We start from the raw sequence: 25,836 nt of genomic DNA, 5'->3' as shown, positions 1-25,836 counted from the left end.
ACTTCGTCAAAAGGCTGCACAAGGCCAGGGGCGTGGACCTCGGAGCAACTCAATAGAAATAATACAGCCGTAACACAACCAAGCCGCGGGGACGTCACATCCGCGATTGCCACAGGATCCCCTCTAGAGCCGATCGGTATCCCAGATCAAGTACGGAGTACTCCTGGCACGCTGGTGGGGACTTGCATATCGATCGTCAGATCGGCACATGCACATTGGCGTTAATTTAAAGTGCATGATCAATAGGTCACGGGATTGACGGAAGTGTCAAGGAGCCAAGGAGGGAGATGATTGGACATGCAACCGGTTTCTTTGTTGTCTATATCTATCATTCTTCTTCAAATCATGTACAAGAAACTCCACAATCAACCGCTCTATCTCGGCCACATCCTCTATGGCAAGGGAATAGACTGCTGATGGCTCGTAAACAGTCCTTCAGGGTCAACAGCAGCCTTGATCTGCTTAAGACGCTGATAGTTGGCGCCATACAGACGCGAGCTCCACTCCTCCTCGTTAAGCTCAGTATCAGCATAGTTGACGAATCCACGGAGGGCAGCTCCTCCCTTGACCAGAGAGTCCTCGAAGGGCTTGATGAGAGCCTTCATATAAGCGGGGCCGTCGTCGGGGTAGTTGTTGACGTCGACCGAGTTGGCCTCCCAGCGGATCAGCCAGAGGTTCTTTCCGTGGGCGTAGGCAGTGTCGCTGTCCTTGATGTTGCGGGAGACACCGCCCCAGAGATCGAGGAAGCCAGACTTTCGGAGGTCGGTTCGGTTGAAGGACAGGGTGGTGCTCTCAAATAGAAGTTGGGCCTGCTCAAGAGTCAAAGGGTGGTCGGTGGTGGTGGTCAGAGCCTGAGTGTAGAAGGCTCGGCCACCAAGGCTTCCTCCAGTAGGCGAGTTCATGCCAGCGCCAGCAACGGCGACTTCTAGATCCCACCAGGGAAGAACAGTCTTGTTGAGAGAAAACTCGGGGCTGATGGCCTTGAGCTCCTTCACAAGGGGTCTGACAATATTGTCGAACTTGTTGGGGTTGCCATAGAAGTATCCACTGCCGGTATAGGGAGGAGCAGTCAGACTCCAGCGGAGAGCGAGCTCATCGGGGCAGTGCTTGCTAGTAGCAAAGTTCTGAATGGCGACGAGAGCCTTGGCGCCGGCTTCGGGAGTGACACTTCCGATACTAACGGTGAAGTTGATGGCCTTTTGGAACTGGGGCTTGTAGGTCTTGGTCGTCATGGACAAGATGATACCGTAGGAAGCTCCGGCACCCTGAGCGGCCCAAAGGAGGTCGGATCCCTTGCCAGCCTTGACGATGGTACCGTTGTACAGCATGTACTCAACCTCGACGATGCTATCCATGGGAGTGCCGAGGTGGCGAGAAGTAGTACCGTAACCTCCACCAATGCTTGAGCCGGTGACACCAACATGAGCACCACGAACGTGGGGAATATGTCGGCCAGCAGTATCCCAGAGATACTTGAGGACAGGGCCGACATGGGTACCACCACCGAATGTCAAAAGCTTGCTCCTGGTGTTGTAGCTGACCTCGTCGAAAGCAGCCATGTTGATGACCAAGTTTCCAGGGTTACCGAAGCCATTGCCCTGGAACGAGTGTGCAGGACCAAGAGCATTGGCCTTCACGGAGGACTTGCGGGCGCACTCGAGTGCAAGAGCGACTTCATCGCGGTTCTCGGGGAAGGCAATGCACGCAGGATCGGGCTTGAGGCGCTTCTGGAACTGGGTAGTCTCGGTAGCCCAGGTGCTATCGGATTCGACGATGCTGCGAACGCCGGCAGCAGTCAGACAGCTGTTGAGCTCAGCGCCCTTGTTGGTGTCTTGACCAACAGCGAGAGAAAGGAGTGACGCGACGACGAGGCGTCGGAGGGAGCGTGGGGCATCCATTTTGGAGGATCGAGGAGGAATTAAGGACTAGGAAACAAGAGGGTGGGTTGATCGCGATGATCATCTTCTTATAGCGCTTCCGCATTGGTCTTGTGTCCCAGGACACATCCCTAGTAAAACCTCGTGTCCCATCGCGCGATAACTACGGAAGAACCTTTCCGTCGGTAATTGTCCGTTCTCGACTACCGTGAGGACTTCATGACGGAATAATAAAGTTATCAGATGAATGGCATGTTCCCTGTTTAGTAGGTCCCCTGTCTAAGCCACACCTTATCTGGCAAGTCGGGACCGTCTGAGCCATGTAATTGGTGCGCAAATACATCAATGCAACCTCTCTTTTCCTCATGCGGAAGAGCCCTCAAATAAGCTTCTTTGGGATAACGTTTTGAATCGAGGCAGAAGGACCCTTTAATCTCCGTGATACCCGGCGTTGGGTCGGAGGAATCGACTCCGAACAAACATTCCTTCTGTTTACCTGCTCGTTTCGTCTTGTGTAGCTTGATCAAGCCGAGAACCGGCTCGCTTACCCCCACGCTGCTTTATCATCAAGTCTTTGTGGGAGCCGAGGTAATACTGCAAGTCCCATATTCTTTCTCATGCATTCTAAGTGAGCAATTAGAAGATGAGCAGGCATGTTCGATGGGCAGGGTCACCCAGAGTGTTGGGACTGTCGATCAGAAAGCAAATAGGTGGTACGTAAGTTTGAGGCCAAGTCGTGGCTGTGTCTCTTGGTGTCGAGCAAAAGGTGGGGGTCCGGGAAATTCCTACAAAGTGGACAAGGAATCAAGAGTCCATCCATCTGAAGATCGTTTCGTTATGAGGCGAGCAAGGCAGGATCAGGTCGACGATCCGAGAGCGAATGCAGCAACGAGATCATTCCTCCAGTGGCAGAAACTAGGACAAGATAGTATTCCAAGGCGGTACCAGAAGTGTCCATCCCAGCTTCGCCAAGAGCAGATCAAGGTCCAGGGTAGGCAACGAGAGGGTCAAATGCTAATACACTCATAACAACCTGGTCCTCGAGAACAACGACACCGATACCGGGGGCATTATTTTCAGGACTAAGTGGGGAATGGCAATCTAGACTAGTAGTTACGTGATTTTTGCGCCTGGGGCCACGCTGGCGTGCGTGAATGGTTGTGTCGTTTATAATAGTTGTTTTGAGACATTACGTTATTGACACCAGCAACAATACCAAAACAGTCATGGTAGTTGCATTCCCAAACTCACACAGAGCTCATGAGTTATGCTACAGTACATGCCGTCAATGGCCTTAGGCGCATTCTGACCCGAGGTATAACAAAGAATTACTCGGTGTTAGGAGAGGTTTTACGTTCATAGATCGGGGCAATGTTGATCACGCTGCAAGAAAGCTCAAGAAGGTTAAGGAAAGTAGGTGAATTAATCAAGAAAATATTACAACAATCCGGATACCAAAGAATGACTCCTATCCAACTTCCCACCATTCAATTTCCCAGTTAACCCCTTATGATTGCGCAATCATGAACATTAAAGGAACGACAACCCTGACATCAATATGTCTCAAATCCTCCTCAAGTCAACTTCCGTCAGAGATGATCCATCTAGCGAATACATCGGCGGCTGCGGAGATCCCAGCGGAAACCGGGCTGGCGACAGAAGCAGCTGTTGCCCCGCCAGAAAGCAGTAGGACCGCAGTCGAGATGGCATCCGCGGAAGACAGGGTCGTAGATCAAACCTACTGTTCGGCAGATGCATCGTCCGTTTCCAAAGTAGGCACCGAGACCACAGTTCTGGGGGATGATGCGAGGCTTCAACTTCATCTTCTTGTCGGACTTGTAGTCGTCGTCGTAGTCATCATCATCATCGTCGTAATCATCGTAGTCATCGTCGTCGTCGTAGTCCCCGCCGCGGACCTTCAACTTCCGCTTCGTATCATCATCATCATCATCATCATCATCATCATCATCATCATCGTCGTCGTCGTCGTAGTCATCGTAGTCACCGCCACGGACTCTCAGCTTCTTATCATCGTCGTCGTCGCCATCGTCATCATCATCGCGGACTTTGACCTTGAAGCGATATCCATCATCGTAGCCATCGTCGTAGTCGTCACCACGAACGGCAAGCTTTGAATGCTTGGTGTTGGGGCTAGGAAGCGCCGAGACAGAAGTCATCGCCAGTAAGGCGTTGACAAGAACGGCGTTGAAGAGCATAATGAAGGTGATAGAAGATTGAGAGATACTGATGCGATGATTGTTGTGCTTGTGATGAAGATGCTTTGCGTTTGTCTGATGAGAGCGATGGAGTGTTGATGGCTTGGAAATTGTCTTCTTGGACGTTAAATGGCTTCCCTTTATAGATGTTCCTGGCTCTCATATCCCTCATGGTCTTCCCTTGAGGTGACTCGCCAGACAAGCTGTCAACAAACTTGACTGACAACGAAGAGAACGGAGCTTCCCTCTGCAACTCCCCGGAGCAATCGGCTGCTGACTGACTTGAACAGATATCTCATCAATGATAAAAAAATGATGGTGATGGCGGGAGGTGCTTGCCGTGCCGTGGGCCCGCTGAGTCTAGATGCCATCTCGGCTGCTTACGGTGACTGAACATGACGAAAGTTGAAATATACAACAATCATAGATACTAAATGGCATTTTCGAGAGGTCAAGAAGTTGTGTTAAGCTGTCAGCCCTTGTGTTAGCCTCTTGCTGCTGAACGGCTCGGAAGACTCCGAACCTCTTCCACTCGGAGTTTTCCCTCGCCGGCAACTCAAATTGAACACCGGCACGGAAAGATTCGAAGAGATCGGACGCTAATTTCTTAGGTCCTGGACCTTGTTAGAGTGATGGGCAATTGAATTGCCATCTTAATCAGTAATCAGCTTGCCTCATGTCTGGTTGATCTCCTTTCTCATTACCATCCATGATTCACTACAGTATCTACAGTGTCGACATGAGGAATTGTTCTTGATTCCATCACAGCTAATGCCAAGTCAAAGTCCATATCCTAACACTGTCTCCAAGGATCGTTCCGCAACTGCCGAGTTGCAGCTGCAACAAAAACACTCAACAATCCGTAGAAGCTCTCGCAAACCCACGCCGATATTCCGAGATGGAATACAGTGCAAATGCCAGCTAAACCTCCAACAGTTTGGAAGCACTCACAAATCACTGTATCCGATCTGAGTACCCCTCTTTCGTTCCAGCCCGTCCAGCCGTGGCGGCCTGCACTCTTAATTCCTTATCTCCGTTCTTGATATGCCGTTCACTAAAGCCCGATGAACGACTTCTGAGATCAACATTTGCATATCCTTACTTGATTCAACACTACTGCTAATGATGGCGCCGCAGTCGTCCCCCCTCAACCCCAACCCTTCGGCCCTGGTGGGAATCTCGACCGTGTCCCATCCATATCCCCGGAACACCCCCTGCGCGTTGCAGGTACAGTCCTCCACTGGTACCCTCTGCACAGGAGCCTCCATCCTAGCCAACACACAGACACCGTCCTTCCGTCTCGATTCGGGAACAACCTTGAACACATGCAGGCCACCAAGGTCAACAACAAATGCCGTTGCTAGCCAACGGAACCCACGGGTGGCTAAAGGACCTTTGAAGTTAGTGCAATTTAAGTCAGGAGAGACAAGGCGGAACGCTTACCTTGCCGTCCCCGCAGCTGGCAGCGTTGAAATGTCGTTGGCCATTCATGCCGCGAGAATGCCCGGAACCGCCACCGTGGTCTCGCTTCTGGCACGCAGACTATGGTGGGTGGATATGAAGATACCCAGGCCACAGGTGAGGCACCGAAAACACCATGTTCGAGGAGGAAAGGTGTCGCCGATCGAGGAAGAGTGTCATCCGCCGGCCACGGCGTGGCACATCTTCCAAATAGCGTCCGTCCGTCTCGGGGCTCAATGGCTCGTATTCCCGCTTATACATTTCGTCAAGAATATCGAGCGCGGCCTGGCTGCGCTTCCGCTTCGGGGGGGTAGCAACATCGACGGAGTGATCGGGGAAAACTGGTGTAGTGGGCATCTTTGTTTTGGTGGTATACACGGAGTTTTTTTTTAAGTTTTTTTTTGGTGATAAAAGTTCGTATGATAAGTCATTTTGAAGTTTAGAGTGCGCGATTTTGGTTTCTTGTCGATGATCAGCGTCTGTGACTGTTGTTGAAGGAAGAAGATTTTGGATGGGCTCAAGACTTGGTGATGGTGTCTTGTTCCTTCCTGCCGTTCTGGCAAACCCCCAATACCTGATGTGACAGTAGGTACGGGTGAAAGTGTCACCGATGTGGAAGAGAAATGACGGTGTCTACCTAAAGAAGTGATCAAGTTGTAGTGATATTAGGGAGTGTTGAGGTAAAATCATCTAATAATGATGTATAGGTGGATGATAATTACATTACATCTCCTCAGACTTATGATGATTCTTTTCAATCCTTATTCTAGAAATATTCTTCATGTCTTGCGAGAACGGGTTACGGTGTAATAATAGAGGGTTACAGGTAATCCACCGAAACGAGATTGTGTCTGGATGAACTGAAGAAGTGAACAAGAGCAGGCTTTATGGAACAGAATGATGAATCGCATTTGCAGTTTGCCTACAACTTGCATTCGAGTGATCCTTGTCTTGCTAATGATCCGCCACGGGCGACATTACGTAGAGATAAGTGAGACGTTACGATTATGCTTGCGCAAACAGAATGTTCTACCGTGCTAGCAACAATCCCGCCCTTTCACACCTCTTTTAGCCCGCCACAAGTGATTGTGGCATGACTAGTCGCCCAGCTGTTCTTAGCTCTCAACTCTGGCACCTAAGGAATGGTTCACAACTCGTAACCCAGCTTGAGGGAGCGAATGTGAATGCCCTCCTTTGGTGCAAGCTTGACTCCAATGCGCACCGCAATCGCGTCCCCAGTGCAGGTGCGGACATGATCATCCTCCTCCTCTAACGGAAACCTCCACTCCCAGGTTCGCCTATCATTCGGGACGGTATCCGGGCCTTTGGCGTTGACGGCTGGAAGCGTATCACAGCCGATAGCAACGCGAGCTTCAATGTCCTTGATGGCGTTTCCAATCTTGGCACAGCGCAGCCAGGCTTTAGTCCATTCCACTGTCAGGTCCGAGTCAAGAACGATCTCCTGGCAGTAGAATAGAGTATGGAGCTGAATTTCTTCCTCCCCATCGTTGAAAATTGCAATTTCGCCGACGTTGTCATCGGGGAAGGTGACTCGGTATCTTGCGCCTTTGTCTGGAGAGCTGACCCGGCAGCTCGCTCCTAGCAAAGTGACGGACCTCATGCCTTGGTCGTGCTTGAGGATGGTTAGCCCTGGTAGATTTTGGGTCAATCGAAGGAGGAATGCCATTTTGGGTAAAGGAACAAAGGGGAGCTCACTGGATCAAGGTTTGTTGATTGTGGAAACACTTCCAAGGGCGTAGGTAGGTGTTGAGATGTTGGTGATTGATGGGAGAGTGTTTGAAGGGCTTGGTATTAAAATATGCGAGCTCGCAGACAATGTTGAGTGTTTTAAAAAGACATTCGAATCGAAGGGCTCGAGACGGGTATTTGTATAAGTCAATCGCCAGAGCAAAGCGAGCCCAATACAATCGTCATTGTACAAAATCGTCATCAATCTGCCCAGTCTTGGCCTGAGGCCCGATCGCTGGTCCTTCCTCGTTGAGGCCTCACTGACTGCATACTCGTTAACCGTACGAGGCATTTACCCATTGGCGGTCATTTATAGGCGTCTGCGACGAATTCAGTTGTAGAACCACACATATGACGTGGCGCAGGCTTGGATAGAACTTGGGCGCCAACATCGCCACAACAGATGACAGTATTACGATGTGTGCCTATCGAGAGCATGGATTACCTGTGTAACAGAGAGGCGCCTTTTGCCAGTGGTTGCCGTCGCTTCACTGTATTTGGGCAGCCAGTAATTGTCTTGTCAACCCAACAGCATTGGCCAATAAGAAGACGATTTCACGGTTAAACAAAGGACTTGGCAAATTGAAGGGTGGCAGCTTTATTCTGGATCTCATCCATCGCTGAGATTCATGAATGGGAGCCAATATCTCCCAGAGACTCGCACACCCTGTAGTTTGTGGCGTCTTTCGGTATTGGCGTTTAATTCTGGCGGGTGTCAACAACTGTGTTTGGTCTTATGACTGAGGGCTTCTTTGAAGGTCACCAAGTTCACAACGGCACACCCAAGAGACTTGATTTTAAAAACGACGATTGATTTGAATGTCAACCTACAGGCAAGGAGAAACTCGGGCTACATACACATGGCTGGTCCAGTATCCAAACATCATCTTGCCTTGCCGCTGATTCAATGCCGGCCCCATAACACCAATCGTTCGTTCAACGCCATACCTCAACATGAGATGCATCTCCGCCTTGCTAGTTCGGGGGAGGGCAGACAGGAGTTGAAGAAACGGGTGTCGCTCGCCACAAAGCCACGATATGAGCTTCAGGAACTCGATCAAAAAGTCCAGGACAAAAGAGTACTCATACTGGGGCCATGCGCTGTCCAGCTTCAACAGCACATGGCAGATGCGCCAAAATCTGCTAACCATCATATGGTAGTGTAGCTTTTGCAGGTCCTTGGAAGCATCAGGCCATAGTGATACCAAAATGCGTAGGTCCAGATGGGCTTTCTTTATCCCATTGACAAACTCCATGCATCCGCCCCTGAAGTAACCTTCAGAGCTTTTGTAAAGATCGGCGATTCCTTGCCAACTGAGACAATAGTCTTCCTCAAATCTGGGGCGGATCAAATCCCTGTGGGTGGACCTTGGTGTGGAATCTTGGAAGACGGCATAGACGAATCGATCCACTGAATACAGAACAAGCTCATGGGACTGATATGCGGCGGCTCTTGAGAGGCTGTAGGCGACAGGACCTTGACCTGATGGGTCTTTGGGGCGGGATTGACTCTGATACCTGCGTCCTTTGCGCGTCCGGACAGGCTGGGTCGAAGCGCTCCGTCTTGCCTGTGTGCCAGATTTCTGGTAGGTAGATAAACCCCACTGCTCAATCCGAGTTCGGCAAGTCTTTTCGCTGTTAACTACATTAGGAGGGATCAAAAAAGAGCTGTCAAGGCGGAAAAATACGTTACAGAGAGTCCATACTGGGTGCGAAGTGTGTTGACCAGGTCCTTCAGGTGACGCGCCTGATGGAGCCAGATGTGGGTGATAGTTGGTCGGAGCCTCTCCCACTCGGAGTGAGTTGGCGCCTTGCTGTAGGTGACCGAATGCACCGAGGTCGTTGGGCCCGGGAACATTGTCGGGCTGTAGGCAAGGGAATAGACGCAAATGAATCTGGGATGGAGATGAAAGCTGAGGGTTTGGAGAGTTTACCTTGAGAGAGGGGCTGTGCGAAACACTTCTTCCCTCTACCAATATTAATGCACACCATATTGTTAATAAGTATATAGAGTAGGACCTGTATATGGAATTTTAACAAGTAGCTTTTATCAGCAGGGTGTCCTTTTCCGATTTGCTGTTGGCTACGCCATTCCCCACGCACATGAACAGTGGTATTGGACAAACCGAAATGCCCATGCAGAAACCGCCTCGTTTAATGCAGGCTTTGCTTGAACTGATCGGAGCCCGTTAGACCGAGAACCCAAATCAAGTAATCAGTTTCTGATCCAGGCGGACTATCTAATAGCAGTTGATACTGAAATGCCCTCGCATATGTGGCGCACGAGGGGTGATGGTGCCACTGTGCGCAAGTGAGTTGGCCTCAAACGCCATCCATAGAATGGGATAGAAACGGCAATGAGAGTCTGATATGTCTTGGTGACATTTGATTGTAATTATCTGGCCCCAATGGCATAAATTGGGCTGTAATTCTTCCCGAATGTCGAACAGAACAGCAACGATCAGACAAGACACCACAAGTCTCACTCCAACCTGAGCTACAAATCTTTCTTGATACCTCTTTTTCAGCCACCCAAACCCAATTCCACCATGTCTGGAGCCTCACACTCAAACATGGCATTTTTGACCCAACTTTCAGACTCGTACGCAGAAGTCTTTGATGCCATCGACAGCCTCCGAGATGCGGGTATCCGGAGCGAGCTCATCCCGAAGCTCGTCGTCATTGGAGACCAGAACAGCGGCAAGAGTTCCGTGCTCGAGGCCATTTGCAATATCCCCTTCCCAGTTAAAGATGGTCTCTGTACTCGATTTCCCACCGAAGTGGTCCAACGCAAGTCGAGTGAAGAGTCAATGACCGTGACCATCGTCAGCGGAGATGGCGCTCTGGGGAGCAGCGTTCTTGCGCGGTTCTCGAGGCAGCTTTCCTTGGACGACTCAGAGGGCTTGGCTGCTGCGATTGAGGAGGCATCCTCTCTAATCATGGATCACCCGCCAGGCTCAACCGACCACAGACATTTCAGCGGCAAGGTACTCAAGATCACAGTATCAGGTCCTGAGAGATACCCACTCACCATTGTCGACCTTCCCGGGCTTTTTTACTCATCTACGAGCGGCCAGAATGAAGACGACAAAGTTTTTGTCAACAACATGGTACAGAAATACATCAAGGAGCCACGCAACGCCCTCCTCCCTGTTCTCAGCGCCAGTGACGCATGGACAAACATGCTCATCCCTCAGGAGATCAAGGAGACCCGTGCGGATTCCGACGGCAAGAGGAGCCTTGGGATAATCACTAAGCTCGACAAGTTATGTGACCGGCAAGAACGTGAAACATGGCTCACGCTCACAAACGAGGGAGACTGGAAACCCCAGCACGGTTGGCATTTCCTCAGAAACAGAACTCACAATGAGAGAATGTGCAAACAAAATCGCGACATGATTAAGGCTAAATTCTTCAGAGAGAATCTCCTAAAAACGGACGAAAACTGCAAGGGAATTGCGCATTTGCGACCAAGGCTCAGCACATTCCTGGCAAGTCAGATCCAACGGCACCTTGGCAGTCTTATCGTCGAGATTAAAGGGCAAAGAGACCATCTCAACCGTAAAGTCAACCTCTTGGGTAAGGGGAGGACATCTGAGCGAGAGCAGCGTGACTATTTGGCACGCATGGCCGGAGATTTCCAAACGTTGTGTTGCAACGCCGTCAATGGTCACTACGGGGAGGGAACCGTGCCAGTTCGACTACAAACCTTTTTTAACGACCCGAAAGACCCAGGCGGCCTCAGCCAAAGGAGCCAGGATAAGCGGCTACAAGCTGTGGTGAGGGCTATGAATCTGTTGTTCAACTTTGCAATGAAGGAGAAAGGGAAGCTTACGAAAGTATCGGAACCCGACTCCGATGACGAATCTGTGAGCGACACTGCCAGCGACAGTATTCTTAGAGAAAGAGGCCGGAAGAATGTTGGACTTGAAGACCAAGGAAATCCCAAAGGTCATGGCAATGAGGCTGACAGTGAGGCGGGACATGAAGAAGAATCTGAAAGCGAACTCGGAGGAGAACATGACGATGGTGAAGACGACCAGTATCGAGGACGCATGAATTGGGAGATCTTACGGCCAGAAACCTATCAAGACTACGAGTCTTTTGACGAGCCCTATCAGGAGAGTTACGAGAGTTTCAAAGAGAGAGTGATGGATATGGCGGCCAAATGGAGGGGGACGGAAAGTTTGGACGAGGTCAACCCGGCTATGGTTTCCCGCCTTTTTCGCCAGGAAACGTCTCAGTGGGAGGCCATATCCAGTCGCCACCTGGAGCTTGTGTGGGAGGCCATTGATCAGTTTGTGCATTTGGCGCTGCAGCATTCCGTTCAGCCTTCGCTTCTTCCATACCTCAAGCGGTACATCATCAACGGTCGCCTGGAAAAGCTTCGTCACAGCGCAGAGGAGAAGTTGGAGGAGCTTCTACGACGTCACAACGGGATGAATCCTGCTTTCCATGACTTCCTGTGTGAGCTAGGGGATGACCCTTTCAAGCAAGAAGCTAGCAGAGATCCGCCATCGTAAGTTATCGGCGAGAAGGTCCGAGAACAGTGCGTGAATGCCCTTTCATGGGAAGTCATGGAGAATATCGTCCGAACAGCTTTCACTTCTGTCGGGCTAAACACTCCCCAAAGTGAACTCGCCAATATCTTGCTAGACAAGGTCAAAGAAACCATCCTGGAGCCTGCAGTCAAAGATGGTGGCCAAGGCCAGCCAGATGTCTCCAAGCAACCTGGCCCTCAGGAGATTGCGGTGCGTCGTGCCATTTCGACAATGGATAACTACTACAAGGTACGTGACGAATAATTCCACCCCCATGTGATTGATTCTCACAAGCGACTAGTTGTCTTCCTTATCTTTTGTGCTGTATGTCAATGCTCTGGTGGTCCAGAGCAGTCTGCTGGAGAAGCTCCCATACGAGATTTTCACCCATGATATAATCTCAGAGCAACATGCAGACACAATATCAAGCATTGCCGGCGAGAAGGAACATGAGATCAAGAAGCGCACTGAATGCGAAAAAAGCTGGCTATCTTGACGAAAGCCGTCACTTGTCTCGAGGACTTCCAAGTCAAGTTTTCTGGACCGGCTGTTTGGTGATGGACTGGGTTGAGGTACCATGTTTTGAAGGTATTCCTGATAATTCTTTGTGCCCCTTTATTGCCTTTCTTCTAATATCTAGTACTGCTACTTAAATAAGTGAACAATGACTTTGAACAATTCTCGTTTCTGGACTGCCTTAGCTACCCGGTAGCCCCACGCGACCCTGTGGAAACTGCCTTGTTGAATGCCATGTCAGACGTCAGGGCGAGGACGAAATTATGCAACTATTGTTGATTTTAGTGGTCGACCGTTCATACTGAAATGACCTCGCATATATGGCGTTTGGGTGTCAGGGCTGGTCCTACAGTTGGAGATTGTGCGTAAACAGGCTAGGAACAGGATGGGAACAAGGACGACGGTGAGCTGACCAAGCGAACTAGGTATTAATATAGGGCTGATCCTGTCTGACAGCAAAAGAGCAGAAGCCACCCCAACCCCCTGGAGCCTACTCTGTTCTGGGCTACCAGCCCGAGCAGCTAAGTCCGGGGTCCGCGGGCCATCACTAACCCACTGGCAAGGATCAAAGCCCACAACCCAGCAACGTTAGATCCTTATCTACACGAGTGTTACTGTGCCATGCCGGACCCAGCAGGGATCTATACGAATTATGGCAGTGCCCTTGACGGAATTCTTTTTCCAATGCCAAAGCAAAGTCACACTGAGCCCCCAGACAGATCAGATAGCGCTCGGTACAGAACGAGAGCACTCATTCAGCCAGAGAAGAATGAATCAGTGCTGATTTCAACCCTACTCTCTATAATTGCTAGTCGCTAAAAAAAACTGAGAGCTGCCTGCGCTCTCGGACAACACTCATTGGATGATGGTACCCTTGCAGCTGCCAAGCAACGGAGGATTGCAGCAACAGGGGTCAAGCTGAAAGAGCAAGGTCCTGGCATCATGCCATCAGAATTACAGGGGCCTTGGATGTTAACTATTGACTAATCAAAAGATACAGGTACTTTTTTCTCCATAATACGCCAGCGCTGGAAGAAGGTATCAGCCGTCTCTTACCACTAATCGTCAAGTCCCCTGTTAACAACTTTGCAAATCATAGTGGAGAATTTTGCCCTGTGAGCCTTGCAAGGCCAGCTGCGGGCTGACATCGTATGGAGAAGAACATCACCTTTAATAGGTATCTGAAACAGCTGTGCCTTGAAGGAACATGAAGGACTGTAGGCAGGCAGGCTGAGCACGATGAAAAATAAAATACCCGATGTCCCTCTTTTAATGCGGGTTTTGTCTCCCAAATCCCAGCCGACCTCTGCGAACTCTTGCCATAATTCTCACCTAAAACAGTTCTAATTCTTTTACGTGCTTCGAGGTCGATCAAGATGGCTGTACTGTTGCACCCTCAAAAGCGGGAGGGGCCCAGTGCGGATGATTCAACGTTCTGGTCGGAATTCCTGGAGACACGAACCGAAATGACCTCACTTATCCCGACGGCCCCCCCGAAAGCGCAAGACAATGTGGTCGGCTCCTACACGAACAGTGGTGGAACTGGTATCTCTCCTTGAGATGCTCCTTTCGACGCCGAGACGACGAACTGACGGTTGTGTTATAGTGCAATCTTTCATGTGCCGGGAGGATTCGAGTTTCTGGACGGGTCTCAGGGTTGCCGGCGACACTCGGACATTCGCGCGGTGCGATAAAAGCTGGGAATGGATTGCTACTGAATGCAACGACAATGGCTATGTGCAATTCACCAACGTGATAGAGAACACATCAGGCACGAACTCTTGGTAGGCCCCGTCTTTGGACTTTGGCTTCGCTTGACTAATATTCGACTTCAGCGGCGGCGATTATTGCACAACGCTCACCGTATACGACTCCAACGAGGAAGGCGAAAAAGGAGCCCAGTACATGATCGATTGCAAGACGTTTCTACAACCCCCAGGAAGTGACAAACCCTATACCAAGTTTTATCGCGAGTACAGAACAGACCGTAAGAAGAGTTTTGCGTACCTTGAGAGCACCCAATCCGCTGACTCGGGATCTATAGTCACGACTACCGATTCCTCCACGGCCACCGAAGCGCCAGCAACCACCCAGGACTCGACAACGGCCGGCTCGACGACATCCTCGACTTCAAGCGAGACGGGAGATCTTGGAAATAATGATGGGGCAAAGGGTCTCAGCAGCGGTGCAATCGCCGGCATCGTAGTCGGGGCAATCGCAGGCCTTTGCCTGGTCGCCTGTGGTTTTTACATTGCCTACCGCATGGGGAGAAAGCGTCGTCACGACGCAGAGAAGTCTGACCAAGGCTTCATAGGCCTTCAACAAAAGTTTGCAGGGGATGATATCCAGGGGCCCCGCGAAATGCCGGGCGACACCAAACAAAGCGCCCCAGTGGTAGAGCTGCCAGCTGAGCAGCACGTGGCCGAGATGGAAGCACCGGTAGATAATAGGCCCGTTGATGCGAGGACGGGCGCGCAATATTAGCCGTATGCTGTGGACACGACCCATCGTAAGCCATCTGACATTTATTGGAGGACGGAGTTGGGGATGATTTGATACCATGTTGATTGATGTTGGTTTGTAATATTATATACCGATATGAAACTAAAAACACTGATAATCCATTGAAGCAGATGTAACCAAACGCTGTTGATAGACATTGTTCGGGAGCATTCAGGTTCCAGGCCTGCATCTTTAGGGAGAGCAGGAGGTCACAATTCAATGCAACCTTTGTTGCTCATCCCTTGGTACCACCACGAAAACAATTACGATGAATTCAAAACTCTTTGGTTGCTGGACTCGCGCGATTGCCTTGCCAAACTCGACATTGCCGGTAAGAATACCACCATTCCAGCCTTTCGCTCCATGATACCTCAAGCCACGATAGAAGACTACTATCTGGCGGTGTGAGCGATAGTTTCACATCTTCCACGAAGGGGCCTTCCTTGAGGCGTTTGAAGCCAAGGTAGAGTCTCTGGGAATAGTCTGGTATAAGAGCCGGGCCAAGGTGATCAAGGCGGACTTGTCCGACGCATGCTTTTGTTCCGTCTAAGTACGTGAACAGGAGACCACCAACCTGACATTCGCCTCCTCTGTGATGGTAAGACGGCAATATCTGAACAATATCCTCCGTGGGAGCGGAAGACCAATAAAACTCTTCAAGAGTTCTGGATAGCGGGCGAGGAGACAATGGGATCGGAAGTCGCGGCTGGGGGGTCGTTGGAGCAGGAGGAGGAGAGTCAAAAAGAAGGGTGCGAATCCCACGGGGACCGAGGTCGAAAAAGAAGTGACCTGGAGCACCTTCTGAACTTGCCAGAAGAGTCCATCCGATCCCGGGTAGAACGGGCAGTGGCCATCCTCCTAACAACATTGTCCGTTGCTTATTTGTCTCGAAAGCGATCGCTAGCTCCAAATCCAGGCGATTGCGCCCTCGCATCCAGATTCTCGAGATGACCTCATCTCTTTGAAGGGGCATATGGACCCATACTGAGTGAAATGGGGTTTCTTGATAAAAGGTCAGGTCGTCATCCGCTTGATGGGAGTGAAAGGCAAGAGGTGTAGGTCCGCAGCGAACTGAGTATGCAGTAGTTCCCGGTGTGTTATACTGAAAGAGATCTGCTAGATGTGGAGGCGCGTTGTGGAGCTGGCAGAACTGGTGAGGCCATACCCGATGGTCCGGGGGCTGCGGTATAGCCCATGAAGGTTTCTTACGGGTGCTGACGGTATTCCCAAATTCGTCATGCCAAGTGATGTCACGTAGCTTGACGCCCTAGATGGCAAGGTTTAGTTGATCCTCTCCATAGCTCGTGCTAGAAAAACATACATCACCATGTAGTTCCAAGTGACCGCCTGGGCCAGGTCTTTTCAAGGTCTTCCACCAAATTCCGTGGACCCGTTCGGTTTCCGGGGTGGTTCTAGACTCCGTGACTATTACTTGCACTATGCCATGGTGGTTATGAGACACGTAGATAGTGCTTGGTGCCCACTTGGAGTTGGTTTCCGTAGGTCTTTGTACAAGAGAGCGGACATACGTCTGGCCTTCGAAATCGACATGGAGCTCGGTGAGTGGTGCCGACAAGTCCACTTGCGTGGGAACTGGGGTGGTATCAGGGCATAGAGTTTCTAGGATGGAAGCTGAGTACTCTCGCAGGAGGTAGCCCGATATTTTTCGCCGCAACTCAACTGGTAAAGGCCTCAGAAGCTTGAGCCGTGACACAAGGGAGTCTTCCAGCCATCGATATCTGGCCATATCTTGCCAGAGCACAGGAGTACACTGGTATCGGTTAATCTCAATACATTGCTCAAGAGAAGCGGAAGGAGCCACGAGAGCCCAGCATTGTAAGTGGCACCCAGTGGCAATCTCGTCGTGATGGGCGTGATGGTTATCTGAGGTGTAGTATTCGATATAATCTACACCGTTTGTAAACGTCTTGTGGATTTTATATGGGAATCTCCGCCCACTTGGTGTTACTAGGCATTATTAATAATCGGCTATTTAACAGCAGCCTCATCAAAGAATTGCTCGCCTACCGATAAAGAAGTCATCTCCTTCATTAAAGTTGAAACAGCAAAGGCCGCATCGAGGCCCCACGATGAAGTCCGGCATTGGTGAGGAGCCAGGGTAGTCACAGGACTGGAGGCATCCAGAGGATTAGGGGTGAGGGTACAGAAGAGAGAAAACAAAACATCTACGAACAAACATCAAAGACGTCACCACCTCTTTCCTAGCCAATGCGGGGGTGCTCAAGGCCTAAGGCACTCATGTCTTAGCCCCGTCTCTTGAGCCAGTGAATGGATTTCTCTGTGTCGTACAAAGCAACTCAGATGGCCAATCAAAGCAGGGAAACTGGTTGTGCAAAGAGCCTTGTTATGCACATGTTAACCCCTCACTTATGCAACGATCAACAATTTCCTGTCAAGTTCTTACCTTTCTAAGAGGCTAGCTTTAGACTATTGTGTGTCATAAATGTCTAAATGCTCCTGTCACCATTTGGGGTCTCGATTTCTACCCCTACCAACGACGAATGCCGTATCATGACGCGGGTTCCCATTAGCTTTTCCGTCGTGGTTCAGACTCATCATCTACAGCTAGGCCCCCAGAAGGGGAGGATTGTCAATTGGCTCGCCCGCGACCACGTACTCAGCGATTCAAGGATGCGGAGAGGGCGACTTGAATAAATCTTCGTAGACCTTGCAAGTTTTTCGAGCCTTCCACGCCAACGTCCCTTCATTCCATTGCTTATCGTTTGTACGGTCAAAACCGTATTCGTACGTGACAGGAAGTATGATGACAGAGTCTTGGTCGATGCCAATGAGTTCGAAATGATGTTCGATTCTACCGTAAAAGTTATCACGCCGTTGGGGAATAGGAGGCCAATAGTCTCGCGGGGGAGTTGGGGCGATTTGGCGACAGGGTGATGCTGTACGGGCCATGGTGAGACTTGCGATTGACGAATGATGGGAGAAATGAGAATCCTGACCACTAAAGCAAGTAGTACTTATATAAAACCACTAATCTCCTAACGAGGTAATGCTATAGCGGGTGAACCGGGATGCGTTGTGATGCACCAACACTCTCGTTCATCCCTGTCAAGTGGACATACAATGCTTGGCCAAGAAGGGCAGAACATGTTTATCAGAGGCTTCTCGGGTTGAAAGAAAAGTGTGCTTGGATTAGTATAGTTTTGGAATGAAACGAGTGAACTTTTGTTAAAGCTAATTCCCCTGTCAGTTCTTCATCCAAACCCACCTCGGCTCATGCCTGATTCAAAGGGTATTCAGTTGTTACAGTGGTGAACAGGGTCCCAGCATTAGAGCTACGCCTGCTTTGATACCGGGCACGGTAGGCTTTAAATTTATGAAAATAGGTTATTCCTTGCGTCTTAATCAATGTCCTCTCCTGTCAAGATACCAATCAATAGTCAATCATGAATGTTAGGTTAAATAATGGAAGTCTAGATGGGCAGAGCCGAGTCAATATAGCATGTCACGTTAGATGATAATACTAACAGTGGCCTTGGGAGTAACCTTGACAGGACATAGTAACTATTAGCTACGAGCCAAATCTTCCTCTACGATCTCAATGTTTGCACCGATTCCTGTACTGACACCTTGCCCGATAGCGACAGCAACTTGCTTGACGTTGGTAGCACAGCTTATGTAAATTAATTGCTCTATGTACCATATACCTCGGATGGTCCTTTACGAAACTCAACTTGCCACTTTAAGCAGACGAAAGGACCTTGTCCATAACTGCGATAATTCCTTTAATCTCATCAACTAGGGCGGTTGGTCAGCATAAGCACCCTGCCTCATGATTGGAGAACTCACCTGTCGTGTAATGGGCCATGCTGATCCGTACAATGCCCTCGTCTGTCTGGCCAAGAAGCTCGCAGACCAGCCTGTTGGAGTAGAAGGCTCCCCAGCGGAACCCATAGTTGGACTGGGCTTCGACTGTTTCGACAAACTTTCGAGGACTCCACCCGTCGAGACTGAAGCTCACGGTGGCAAGTCGCTTGCTTGGGTCGGCACTCGTCTCTCCCCTCACGGTGATTTCTGGTCGCGAGTTGAGGTAGTCGAGGAGCACCGACGACAGTTCAGCCTCGTGCGCAATCATGCTTTCCCACTCATGGGCTCCGCTAGTAAGATACTCGACAACCTTAGAGATGGACTGCACAAGCTCGTAGTTGCCTCCGGCCAGGGCCAGCTTATCCTTGAGGGATGCGGAGGGGTTGAAGAAGTGACCCAACGATTTCATTTGCTTCTGGGCGTCATGACTGGCGTATAGCATAGAGACATGGGGTCCGTACACTTTGTACCATGAGAAGCAGTAGAAGTCGACTCCAAAGGCCTTGACGTCGATGGGTCTATGGGGCGCATACGCTACGCCATCCACGCAGAGCAAGGCCCCGGGAATCTTGTGCACCTCGCGGGCGATGGCCGGGATGTCGTGGATGGTGCCGAGGATGTTGCTCGAGTGCGTGCAGGTGACCAGCTTGGTGCGTGGTGACAAGAGCTCAGGGAGGTCGCTGGCGAGGAGCTTCGGGTTACTGAGGTCCTTTGGCTTCCACCACTTGAGGACCAGCTTCTGCCGAGCGGCCAGGTCCACCCAAGAAGCGATGTTAGCCTCATGGTCGACCTGAGAGACAACTAGCTCATCTCCCTCGTCAAACTGAAGGGTGTACGAGAGATTGCGGAACAATTGGGTGGTCGAAGACCCAAAGACTATGTCAGATGTCAGCATGTGGCTTGTCTTGTGCAGATGACAGCGAGGAATTCGAACCAATCTCATCTGTGGAAGCGTTAATGTATCTTGCACCAGCGGCCTCGCCCTCGTCGAAGAGAGCGTTACACTTCTGCCCCACGGGGTAGGTAGCTCCCAGCTGGACATTGTTACGGGAGAGATAGTCCCGGATCCTGGGTCTGTTAGTTGAACTGGCCGCTGACCAGGCCCTGCGCAGCAACTGACGAGTCAATGACGGTGCCTAGCGTCTGGCTGCCGCCTGCGTTGTCAAGAAAGACCTGATCCTGTTGAAGAGCGGGAAAGGCCGCTCGGATGGCGGAAACGTCAAGTTTGGACATGTTGGCGAGTCTTTTGTCGTTGTCAAGCTGGCTCTAGGGGATGTTAGGTGGCTGTACGTCCTCTGGGTAGAGTGTCTTTTATGTCCTCAATTAGATGACTTTGCTCCGCTACCGGCAGAATGGTCATGGAAGTTGGCAGATGATAAGGAGTGGGGTGCAGAGGGGGAGTTCCCGAAGGATCCTCCCCCGCTCTATACGTGGCCAATCAGGCAGTGAAAATGCTTTTTGCTCAGGGCTTTGGTACTGTAATGACAAGTTGGAGAAGCCTCGGATTGCCTGAAATGGTCAGACCAAGTCAGCCATTGACCGTTTGGAGGATTGCTAAGGCAGCTAGATTACGTACCAGAAGAAAATGGGCCCTCTCAGGGCCACAATGGTATCACCACGTCCATATACGAAAAGAGAACGCGCCCGGGGACAAGGTGGCTGTTTTCTTGGGCGACATTGTTATCTTGGGGCTTCGAAAAAGTGAAGTGGTGGATTCTGGCTGCGTTCCTTGTCGTTCTGTTAGCGATCGCTTTAAATTCCATACCTTCTGCTCCCTAGGTCGCTCACCATGTTCCTTGATCTCTCCCTGAACCCTGACGTACTAGCTGTGAACTAGCTTGGCGACGCCTGTAGTGACAAGTGCTGGTGTCGTAGGGCGCAGATGACATCTTAAGGTCAATTGCTGGGGCTATCGGGATGAGCGAATCAGATCCTGCCACTTTCAATCTATCTTATCGGAACTATCAGAGCCTCCACTTGCAGGCAAAGTCATCCCCGCGTGTGGAAACAGACAGCAACATAGCGGCTTGCTTAGATCGGGCTCCGGTGTCGCCACGATACGACGGAGCCAAGGATTTAGATAATTACTCGTGTCTTAGTTCCAGGATGGGCCTGATTTGGAGCTACCGGAACGAAGGATGTGTCCATGCCCCCGCAGTCGTTGCCGCCTGACAGGTGTATACAGTAGCATCGTCGTTATGCCATCCCTTCAGAGCCGGGCCCGTGTATACCCAAGCTCTTACCACTATCCGAGATCCATTGAACCTTCGGTGAACCGTCTGGGTAGGCCTACAAAGCTAGCCTGCGGAGGTGCCGGGTTCGATATCCGGTAGAGGACCTATTGACCCTCCGCTGTCGGGTAGCTGAGTGACCGCGGCAGTGATCGACATGTCGCGAAGAGTTGTCGTTCGTACGAAACGGAGCTGGCCACGGCCCTTTCTGGCAAGGGGTATGGCCAAATAGAACGATCCTAAATGGGCAAATTAAGCCATAGTGAGGCCTCACGGGCTTTTATAGCTAGAAGGGGAAGGGGAAGGGGTTTTTTTTTATCGCTACGCGGTTTTCACCCTCGGCTACACCGGATTTTATACCGCTAATTAACAAGCTTGCGACGAGTAAGACGAGGCAATATTAGGATGAAAGATAATGTATTCGGTTAAACAGTGCAAGTTGAGATAGCAGAGCCGAGTTAATAAGCAATGCTACATCGGACACTTTGGTGATCGCGCGTAAAGAGCACCGGAAAGGACAGTTACGGCTGCTCTAAGTAGGCAACTCGGGCCTAGGGCTAAGTCTCTTTCAACCTGGCTCCGAGATATCCATCTCCGAATTCCCCCGTAAGCGTCCCGAAAGGTCAAGGCCATGCTTATCCCGCTCTGTATGATACAGAGATTCGATTTCCTCAATCCCGCCTGACACTTGGATGGCCTCGTGGCTCGGTTATCCATTACTGGACAAGCATGGTAGCTCGCCTAGATGGCTTCTAGTTCATTCCGAGTTTCCTATATGTGCCGGAGTGCTTATATCTCGCTTGCTCATAAATTCATAGCCCCCTTTTGTAATTCTCTCTACTCAACATCACACTAAAGTTTTGTCACCTTTAGGATATCACTTTACGGCATAATATTACTTATTCTGTGCTTGGTTAAAGCAGCCCGGAAGTATCTGCCTGATCGTCAGCCTGAGGACCACTATCGCCAGTAAGGTCAAGCACGCGCCGTAAGTGTTGATGGCATTGTTCCCTCAGATACACGGTTCGTAGCAGCTAACTGGCCTCCTAGATATGTAGTGCATACAATACATTATTAGTATCTGCGACGATGACAAGAGGCCATCAGCCACAATAGCAAAAGACGCAATCACCAATACATAACAACATCAAAGCCCAATACCCTTTTACTTAGACTACATCACGACTCCCCGCACATTCAGCAAAGGTAGTCTACCAAAAGTATCAAGTGTGGCCTTTGTATACTAGGTAGGTCAAGCTGGGACTCTTTGTGGCCTAGAATCCAATCTTTGCGAGTGAAGAAATTATCCAAACCGGCGTGTCCTGCCATGGGAAGGAATGCCAGTCCAAGTTCGGGAATTTCTCCTCGGATTTAAACTAGTATCGGGAATATTTTGTGGTACCGGGTGTTGGTATCATGACAATTTTTCGTATCGTCTGTGTTCTCGAAGGCTGTTCTTCTAGCCATGGCAAAAATCAATGATCTCACACATGTACAGAAACTCTATTCGCACAGCCCTCGCTTTCAAAAAAGATATACCCATCATATTTAAGAAACTAGGTAATTTGTTAGGCCTTTTACGAAACCTATTCAAAAGGTCAACGACGATACATCCATGCTAGCTGCCCACCCTACACCCGCTCCAATCTCACAAAGATGAACGAACAAACAACATCCTCATCCCGATGGTCCTTATAAAAGAACTGTTTAGTTCTCTTGGCCCAATCCGCCAAGAATTTCTCGGCATCCTCGCCGGTAAACGTGTTGTCGGATCCCACCTTGACAGCCTTGAGGAAGTATCCGGCACACACGGCCATGAGCCAATCAACAACAACATCAGCGTAGCGACGACTAGCCTCATCACTGTCGTAGTCATCAGAACTCTTCTGTAGTTCCAGGTCCTTCTTTGCAGGATGGAGACAATCCTGCTCAAAGACCTCGTGGGCGATCCATGTTGGGATCACCTCCTCAATGACCTTTTGGACATCTTGCAACGTCCTGTTATACGTAGGGACGTAGAAGGATCCAGCCACCGCACCAGGAAGGGTTCCATCTTTGACCATGTTGATCATAGCATTGCGACAAGCATCCACGAGTCCGGCATAGTTCTCCCTGCCAGAAGACGACTGAGATACAAAGGAAAGGACAAGCGAGCCGCCAGGTACGATCTCATCGGCGCGCAGCTTGAGGAATCGCAGGAGATCCAAATGAGCTTGCCTCTTAAGCAGGGCTTGATGATCTACCCCATCTTGGCTCTTGGGCACGTGGTCGAGATGGTGCAGGGCCGCCAGAGAGAAGCCTAAGTCTGCGGACCGAGAGGGAACGACTTGGCGGTAGAAGCTGCGGGGGATCATGGCCGGGAAGATGGAGTGCGGGAACTTGGCCTTGTCTAAGCCTTCAGCCCAGGTCGTGACAGTTGTTGAGAGAGTATTGAAGTCGTTCTCTGGACGGTCGCTGAAGACTAGCTGGATGTCTCCAGGCGGAGTGGAATCCAGAATGGTGACCATGGGTTGGATACTGACGAGAATGAAAGATTAGCAAGAAGGCGATGATAGTGATGCAAAGGCCACCTTACGAGTTATTCCCGTGTGCAGAGCCATACTCGACAACCGTCAGAGGCCGAAGATTGCGGTTGACGTTGGTCACCACAGTGTTAGTCGCCTGCTGTAAGAGTGGCAGAGCTTTCAGCATAGCCTCGTGCTGCAGAGCAGCGTGGGAGCTGTACAGGCCCTTACCCTGCATGGGCACGTCGTTGATATGTGCAGTATCAGCCATTTTTTTCTTAGGTAGGTGGTAAGTCACAGGGAAACGTTCAGAAGTCGTTAAGGAGAGGCACCAGGATGTTTATATACCCAGACGTAAGACGCAACGGAACAAATCCCGGAATAATGTTACGGGCTACACGTGGTTGGCTTGGTATAGTGAGAAGGGAGCCAATCATTTTGATTCATCATTTCCACGACAACTTCTCAATAAGAAGGCCTAGAGCAGTTTCGTATCACATCACAATCTATCATGAATGTAGTCTCACAAGACGCCTCACCCACCACTACCAGCTCCAAGATCTAGGTCATGTTGGCCAGCTACACAGATACACCTTATCTCCTCGATACCTTCATCCGGTATGATTCAGCCTTGAGCTGCTGTGCAACACGAAAGACAGTGCTCTCGTCCTGACCGTCTACATACTCAAACTTGAACTTACGCAGCAACGTCACCAGTGTGAGATGCATCTCCTGGAATGCAAAGTGCTTGCCAATGCACACGCGGCTTCCCGCGGAAAACGGCCAGTACGGCACGTTTGTGGCCTGAGCTTCGAGCCACCGCTCAGGAACAAACTTCTGAGGTTCTTCCCAGTGGGCATCTTGAGTGTGGCCTTCTTGTGTGTTTGGGAATACGGTTGTGCCTGCAGGGATGCGATAGCCGAGAACCACATCGTCCTTGGATGTTTCACGCGGGCTCCCAGTTGCTTGGCCAGGCACAAGACGCATCGTCTCATCAATGCAAGCTTGAAGATACGCCATGCCTGCTTGAGAGTAGCCGCAATCTGTCTGACGGTCTGGCTCCGAAGGTGGATACCACTGGTCGACCTCATCAACGAGTTTCTTCATGACTTTGGGATTTTTCAGGAGCATCATGAGCGTAAAGAGCTCCGCATTAGCTGTAGTCTCGCTTCCAGCCGTGAGCATGACAACACTCTCATCTTGAACATCTGAAGTACGGAAGTCAGAGCCGGGAGAGTCATCGCTTGCCTCGACAAGCTTCTGCAGTAGGTCTGAGTGTTGGCTCGACTCCAGCTCCTGGCGACGCCCATCGACGATGTCATAGGTAAACTTATCGACGTATGGGTCGCGCGTAGGAAGGAAGGGAATGAAGCGGATCCAGGGGATCAACTGCATCAAACCGGCGATTCTCAGTCCAGCCTTGAGACGTGACGGCAGAGGATGGCTTCCATTGTCAACCACGTTAAGACTGCCTCCAAAAGTGGTGATGCCAATAATGTCAATGGCAAGGCTGTGGATAAGATGCTGCATATCCACGACAGCAACACCTTGGGTGCCTTCATCGCAGAACTTGTTCAGCTGCCTAACAGCAGCTTCAACGCAAGTCATCATGATGGGCTCCATGCTGCGGATGTACTTGATGCCAAACATGGAAGATAGCATACGCTTGCGTTTGGCGTACGCCTTCTTGTCCGTGTACGCCAGAAGCGTGGGGCGTTGAGGATCTTGACGGAAGTTGCCATAGATGGCTTCAGACTTGGTCCAGTCCTCGGTCTGGATGATGCGCTTAATCTCCTTTGTGTCGGCGACGGCGATCATGCCTGGCGCGAGGACGACGATGGGGCCATATTTCTCATGGAGAGAGCGGGCAAAGTGGTGACTGAAGGTGGGTTAGGACAACTGCGATAAAATGATGAGAGGCCAAACTTACCTCGTGCCCTTGATGGTTGCAATGGTCAATGGCCATGGACTCAGCTTGTTCAACAGGGGACCAGGAATGGAGCTAATTGGGGAGAAGGCATTCTTGATCACCTAAGAGAACAATTAAACGATTGTAAAACTAGATGGGCATAAGGCTGCGCTCACAGTAAAGACTCTTGGGACAATAATGACAATAGTGAGAAAAGCTACCAAGACCTTGGTCGCCGTGAGCTCCTCAAGAGACACCAACGATGGCATCGACTCAGGCAGCTTCAGGCGACCCACAATGGGTGAGGGCTGGGCGACCATGATGTCAAGAATGAAGAGATGAGTTTCAAGGGGAATATAGAGGCGGGATGCCTAGCATTGGCATTGAGGCTGCTGCTGCTAGACCAACAGCGTGGATGTGATTTTCAATTATACGACTCCGAACGGTCTCACCAACACTCGTCTCATCTCAATTCAGTTCGCCT

General features: G+C 50.5%; 11 protein-coding genes across 11 annotated transcripts; 2 read left to right on the top strand and 9 right to left on the bottom strand.

Annotated features, from left to right (window-relative positions):
* Positions 1 to 392: 392 nt before the first annotated feature.
* Positions 393 to 1,898, bottom strand: MRS44_011455 (uncharacterized protein; the record flags this gene model as incomplete). Its single annotated transcript, XM_046273681.2, has 1 exon — positions 393 to 1,898. The coding sequence occupies one exon, from the start codon at positions 1,896 to 1,898 to the stop codon at positions 393 to 395; it is 1,506 nt and encodes a 501-aa protein (XP_046134833.2).
* Positions 1,899 to 3,481: 1,583 nt separating this feature from the next.
* On the bottom strand, positions 3,482 to 4,093 carry MRS44_011454 (uncharacterized protein; the record flags this gene model as incomplete). Its single annotated transcript, XM_065619742.1, has 1 exon — positions 3,482 to 4,093. The coding sequence occupies one exon, from the start codon at positions 4,091 to 4,093 to the stop codon at positions 3,482 to 3,484; it is 612 nt and encodes a 203-aa protein (XP_065475814.1).
* Positions 4,094 to 5,477: 1,384 nt separating this feature from the next.
* MRS44_011453 (uncharacterized protein) lies at positions 5,478 to 5,911 on the bottom strand (the record flags this gene model as incomplete). Its single annotated transcript, XM_065619741.1, has 3 exons — positions 5,478 to 5,486; positions 5,537 to 5,635; positions 5,690 to 5,911. 3 exons carry the CDS (start codon positions 5,909 to 5,911, stop codon positions 5,478 to 5,480), a joined length of 330 nt encoding a protein of 109 aa, XP_065475813.1.
* A 790-nt stretch (positions 5,912 to 6,701) lies between these two features.
* MRS44_011452 (uncharacterized protein) lies at positions 6,702 to 7,241 on the bottom strand (the record flags this gene model as incomplete). The annotated part of the gene is made up of 1 exon (XM_046272067.2): positions 6,702 to 7,241. One exon carries the CDS (start codon positions 7,239 to 7,241, stop codon positions 6,702 to 6,704), a length of 540 nt encoding a protein of 179 aa, XP_046134835.2.
* An 889-nt stretch (positions 7,242 to 8,130) lies between these two features.
* MRS44_011451 (uncharacterized protein) lies at positions 8,131 to 9,161 on the bottom strand (the record flags this gene model as incomplete). Its single annotated transcript, XM_046283348.2, has 2 exons — positions 8,131 to 8,938; positions 8,992 to 9,161. 2 exons carry the CDS (start codon positions 9,159 to 9,161, stop codon positions 8,131 to 8,133), a joined length of 978 nt encoding a protein of 325 aa, XP_046134836.2.
* A 691-nt stretch (positions 9,162 to 9,852) lies between these two features.
* MRS44_011450 (uncharacterized protein) lies at positions 9,853 to 12,340 on the top strand (the record flags this gene model as incomplete). The annotated part of the gene is made up of 3 exons (XM_065619740.1): positions 9,853 to 11,822; positions 11,937 to 12,093; positions 12,146 to 12,340. The coding sequence occupies 3 exons, from the start codon at positions 9,853 to 9,855 to the stop codon at positions 12,338 to 12,340; spliced, it is 2,322 nt and encodes a 773-aa protein (XP_065475812.1).
* A 1,529-nt stretch (positions 12,341 to 13,869) lies between these two features.
* Positions 13,870 to 14,844, top strand: MRS44_011449 (uncharacterized protein; the record flags this gene model as incomplete). The annotated part of the gene is made up of 2 exons (XM_065619739.1): positions 13,870 to 14,144; positions 14,196 to 14,844. 2 exons carry the CDS (start codon positions 13,870 to 13,872, stop codon positions 14,842 to 14,844), a joined length of 924 nt encoding a protein of 307 aa, XP_065475811.1.
* A 292-nt stretch (positions 14,845 to 15,136) lies between these two features.
* On the bottom strand, positions 15,137 to 17,793 carry MRS44_011448 (uncharacterized protein; the record flags this gene model as incomplete). Its single annotated transcript, XM_065619738.1, has 4 exons — positions 15,137 to 16,129; positions 16,184 to 16,770; positions 17,501 to 17,529; positions 17,582 to 17,793. The coding sequence occupies 4 exons, from the start codon at positions 17,791 to 17,793 to the stop codon at positions 15,137 to 15,139; spliced, it is 1,821 nt and encodes a 606-aa protein (XP_065475810.1).
* Positions 17,794 to 18,583: 790 nt separating this feature from the next.
* Positions 18,584 to 19,941, bottom strand: MRS44_011447 (uncharacterized protein; the record flags this gene model as incomplete). The annotated part of the gene is made up of 4 exons (XM_065619737.1): positions 18,584 to 18,639; positions 18,691 to 19,584; positions 19,643 to 19,776; positions 19,829 to 19,941. 4 exons carry the CDS (start codon positions 19,939 to 19,941, stop codon positions 18,584 to 18,586), a joined length of 1,197 nt encoding a protein of 398 aa, XP_065475809.1.
* Positions 19,942 to 22,570: 2,629 nt separating this feature from the next.
* Positions 22,571 to 23,714, bottom strand: MRS44_011446 (uncharacterized protein; the record flags this gene model as incomplete). Its single annotated transcript, XM_046283350.2, has 2 exons — positions 22,571 to 23,456; positions 23,515 to 23,714. The coding sequence occupies 2 exons, from the start codon at positions 23,712 to 23,714 to the stop codon at positions 22,571 to 22,573; spliced, it is 1,086 nt and encodes a 361-aa protein (XP_046134841.2).
* Positions 23,715 to 24,037: 323 nt separating this feature from the next.
* On the bottom strand, positions 24,038 to 25,672 carry MRS44_011445 (uncharacterized protein; the record flags this gene model as incomplete). Its single annotated transcript, XM_046270734.2, has 3 exons — positions 24,038 to 25,322; positions 25,374 to 25,474; positions 25,529 to 25,672. 3 exons carry the CDS (start codon positions 25,670 to 25,672, stop codon positions 24,038 to 24,040), a joined length of 1,530 nt encoding a protein of 509 aa, XP_046134842.2.
* Positions 25,673 to 25,836: the final 164 nt, after the last annotated feature.

This window comes from Fusarium solani (assembly GCF_023522795.1).
Source record: "Fusarium solani strain SB1 chromosome Unknown bctg00000007, whole genome shotgun sequence".
NCBI lineage: Eukaryota > Fungi > Ascomycota > Sordariomycetes > Hypocreales > Nectriaceae > Fusarium > Fusarium solani.
Note: the sequence above shows the minus strand (reverse complement) of the source record. Positions and strands in the feature narration are given on the sequence as shown.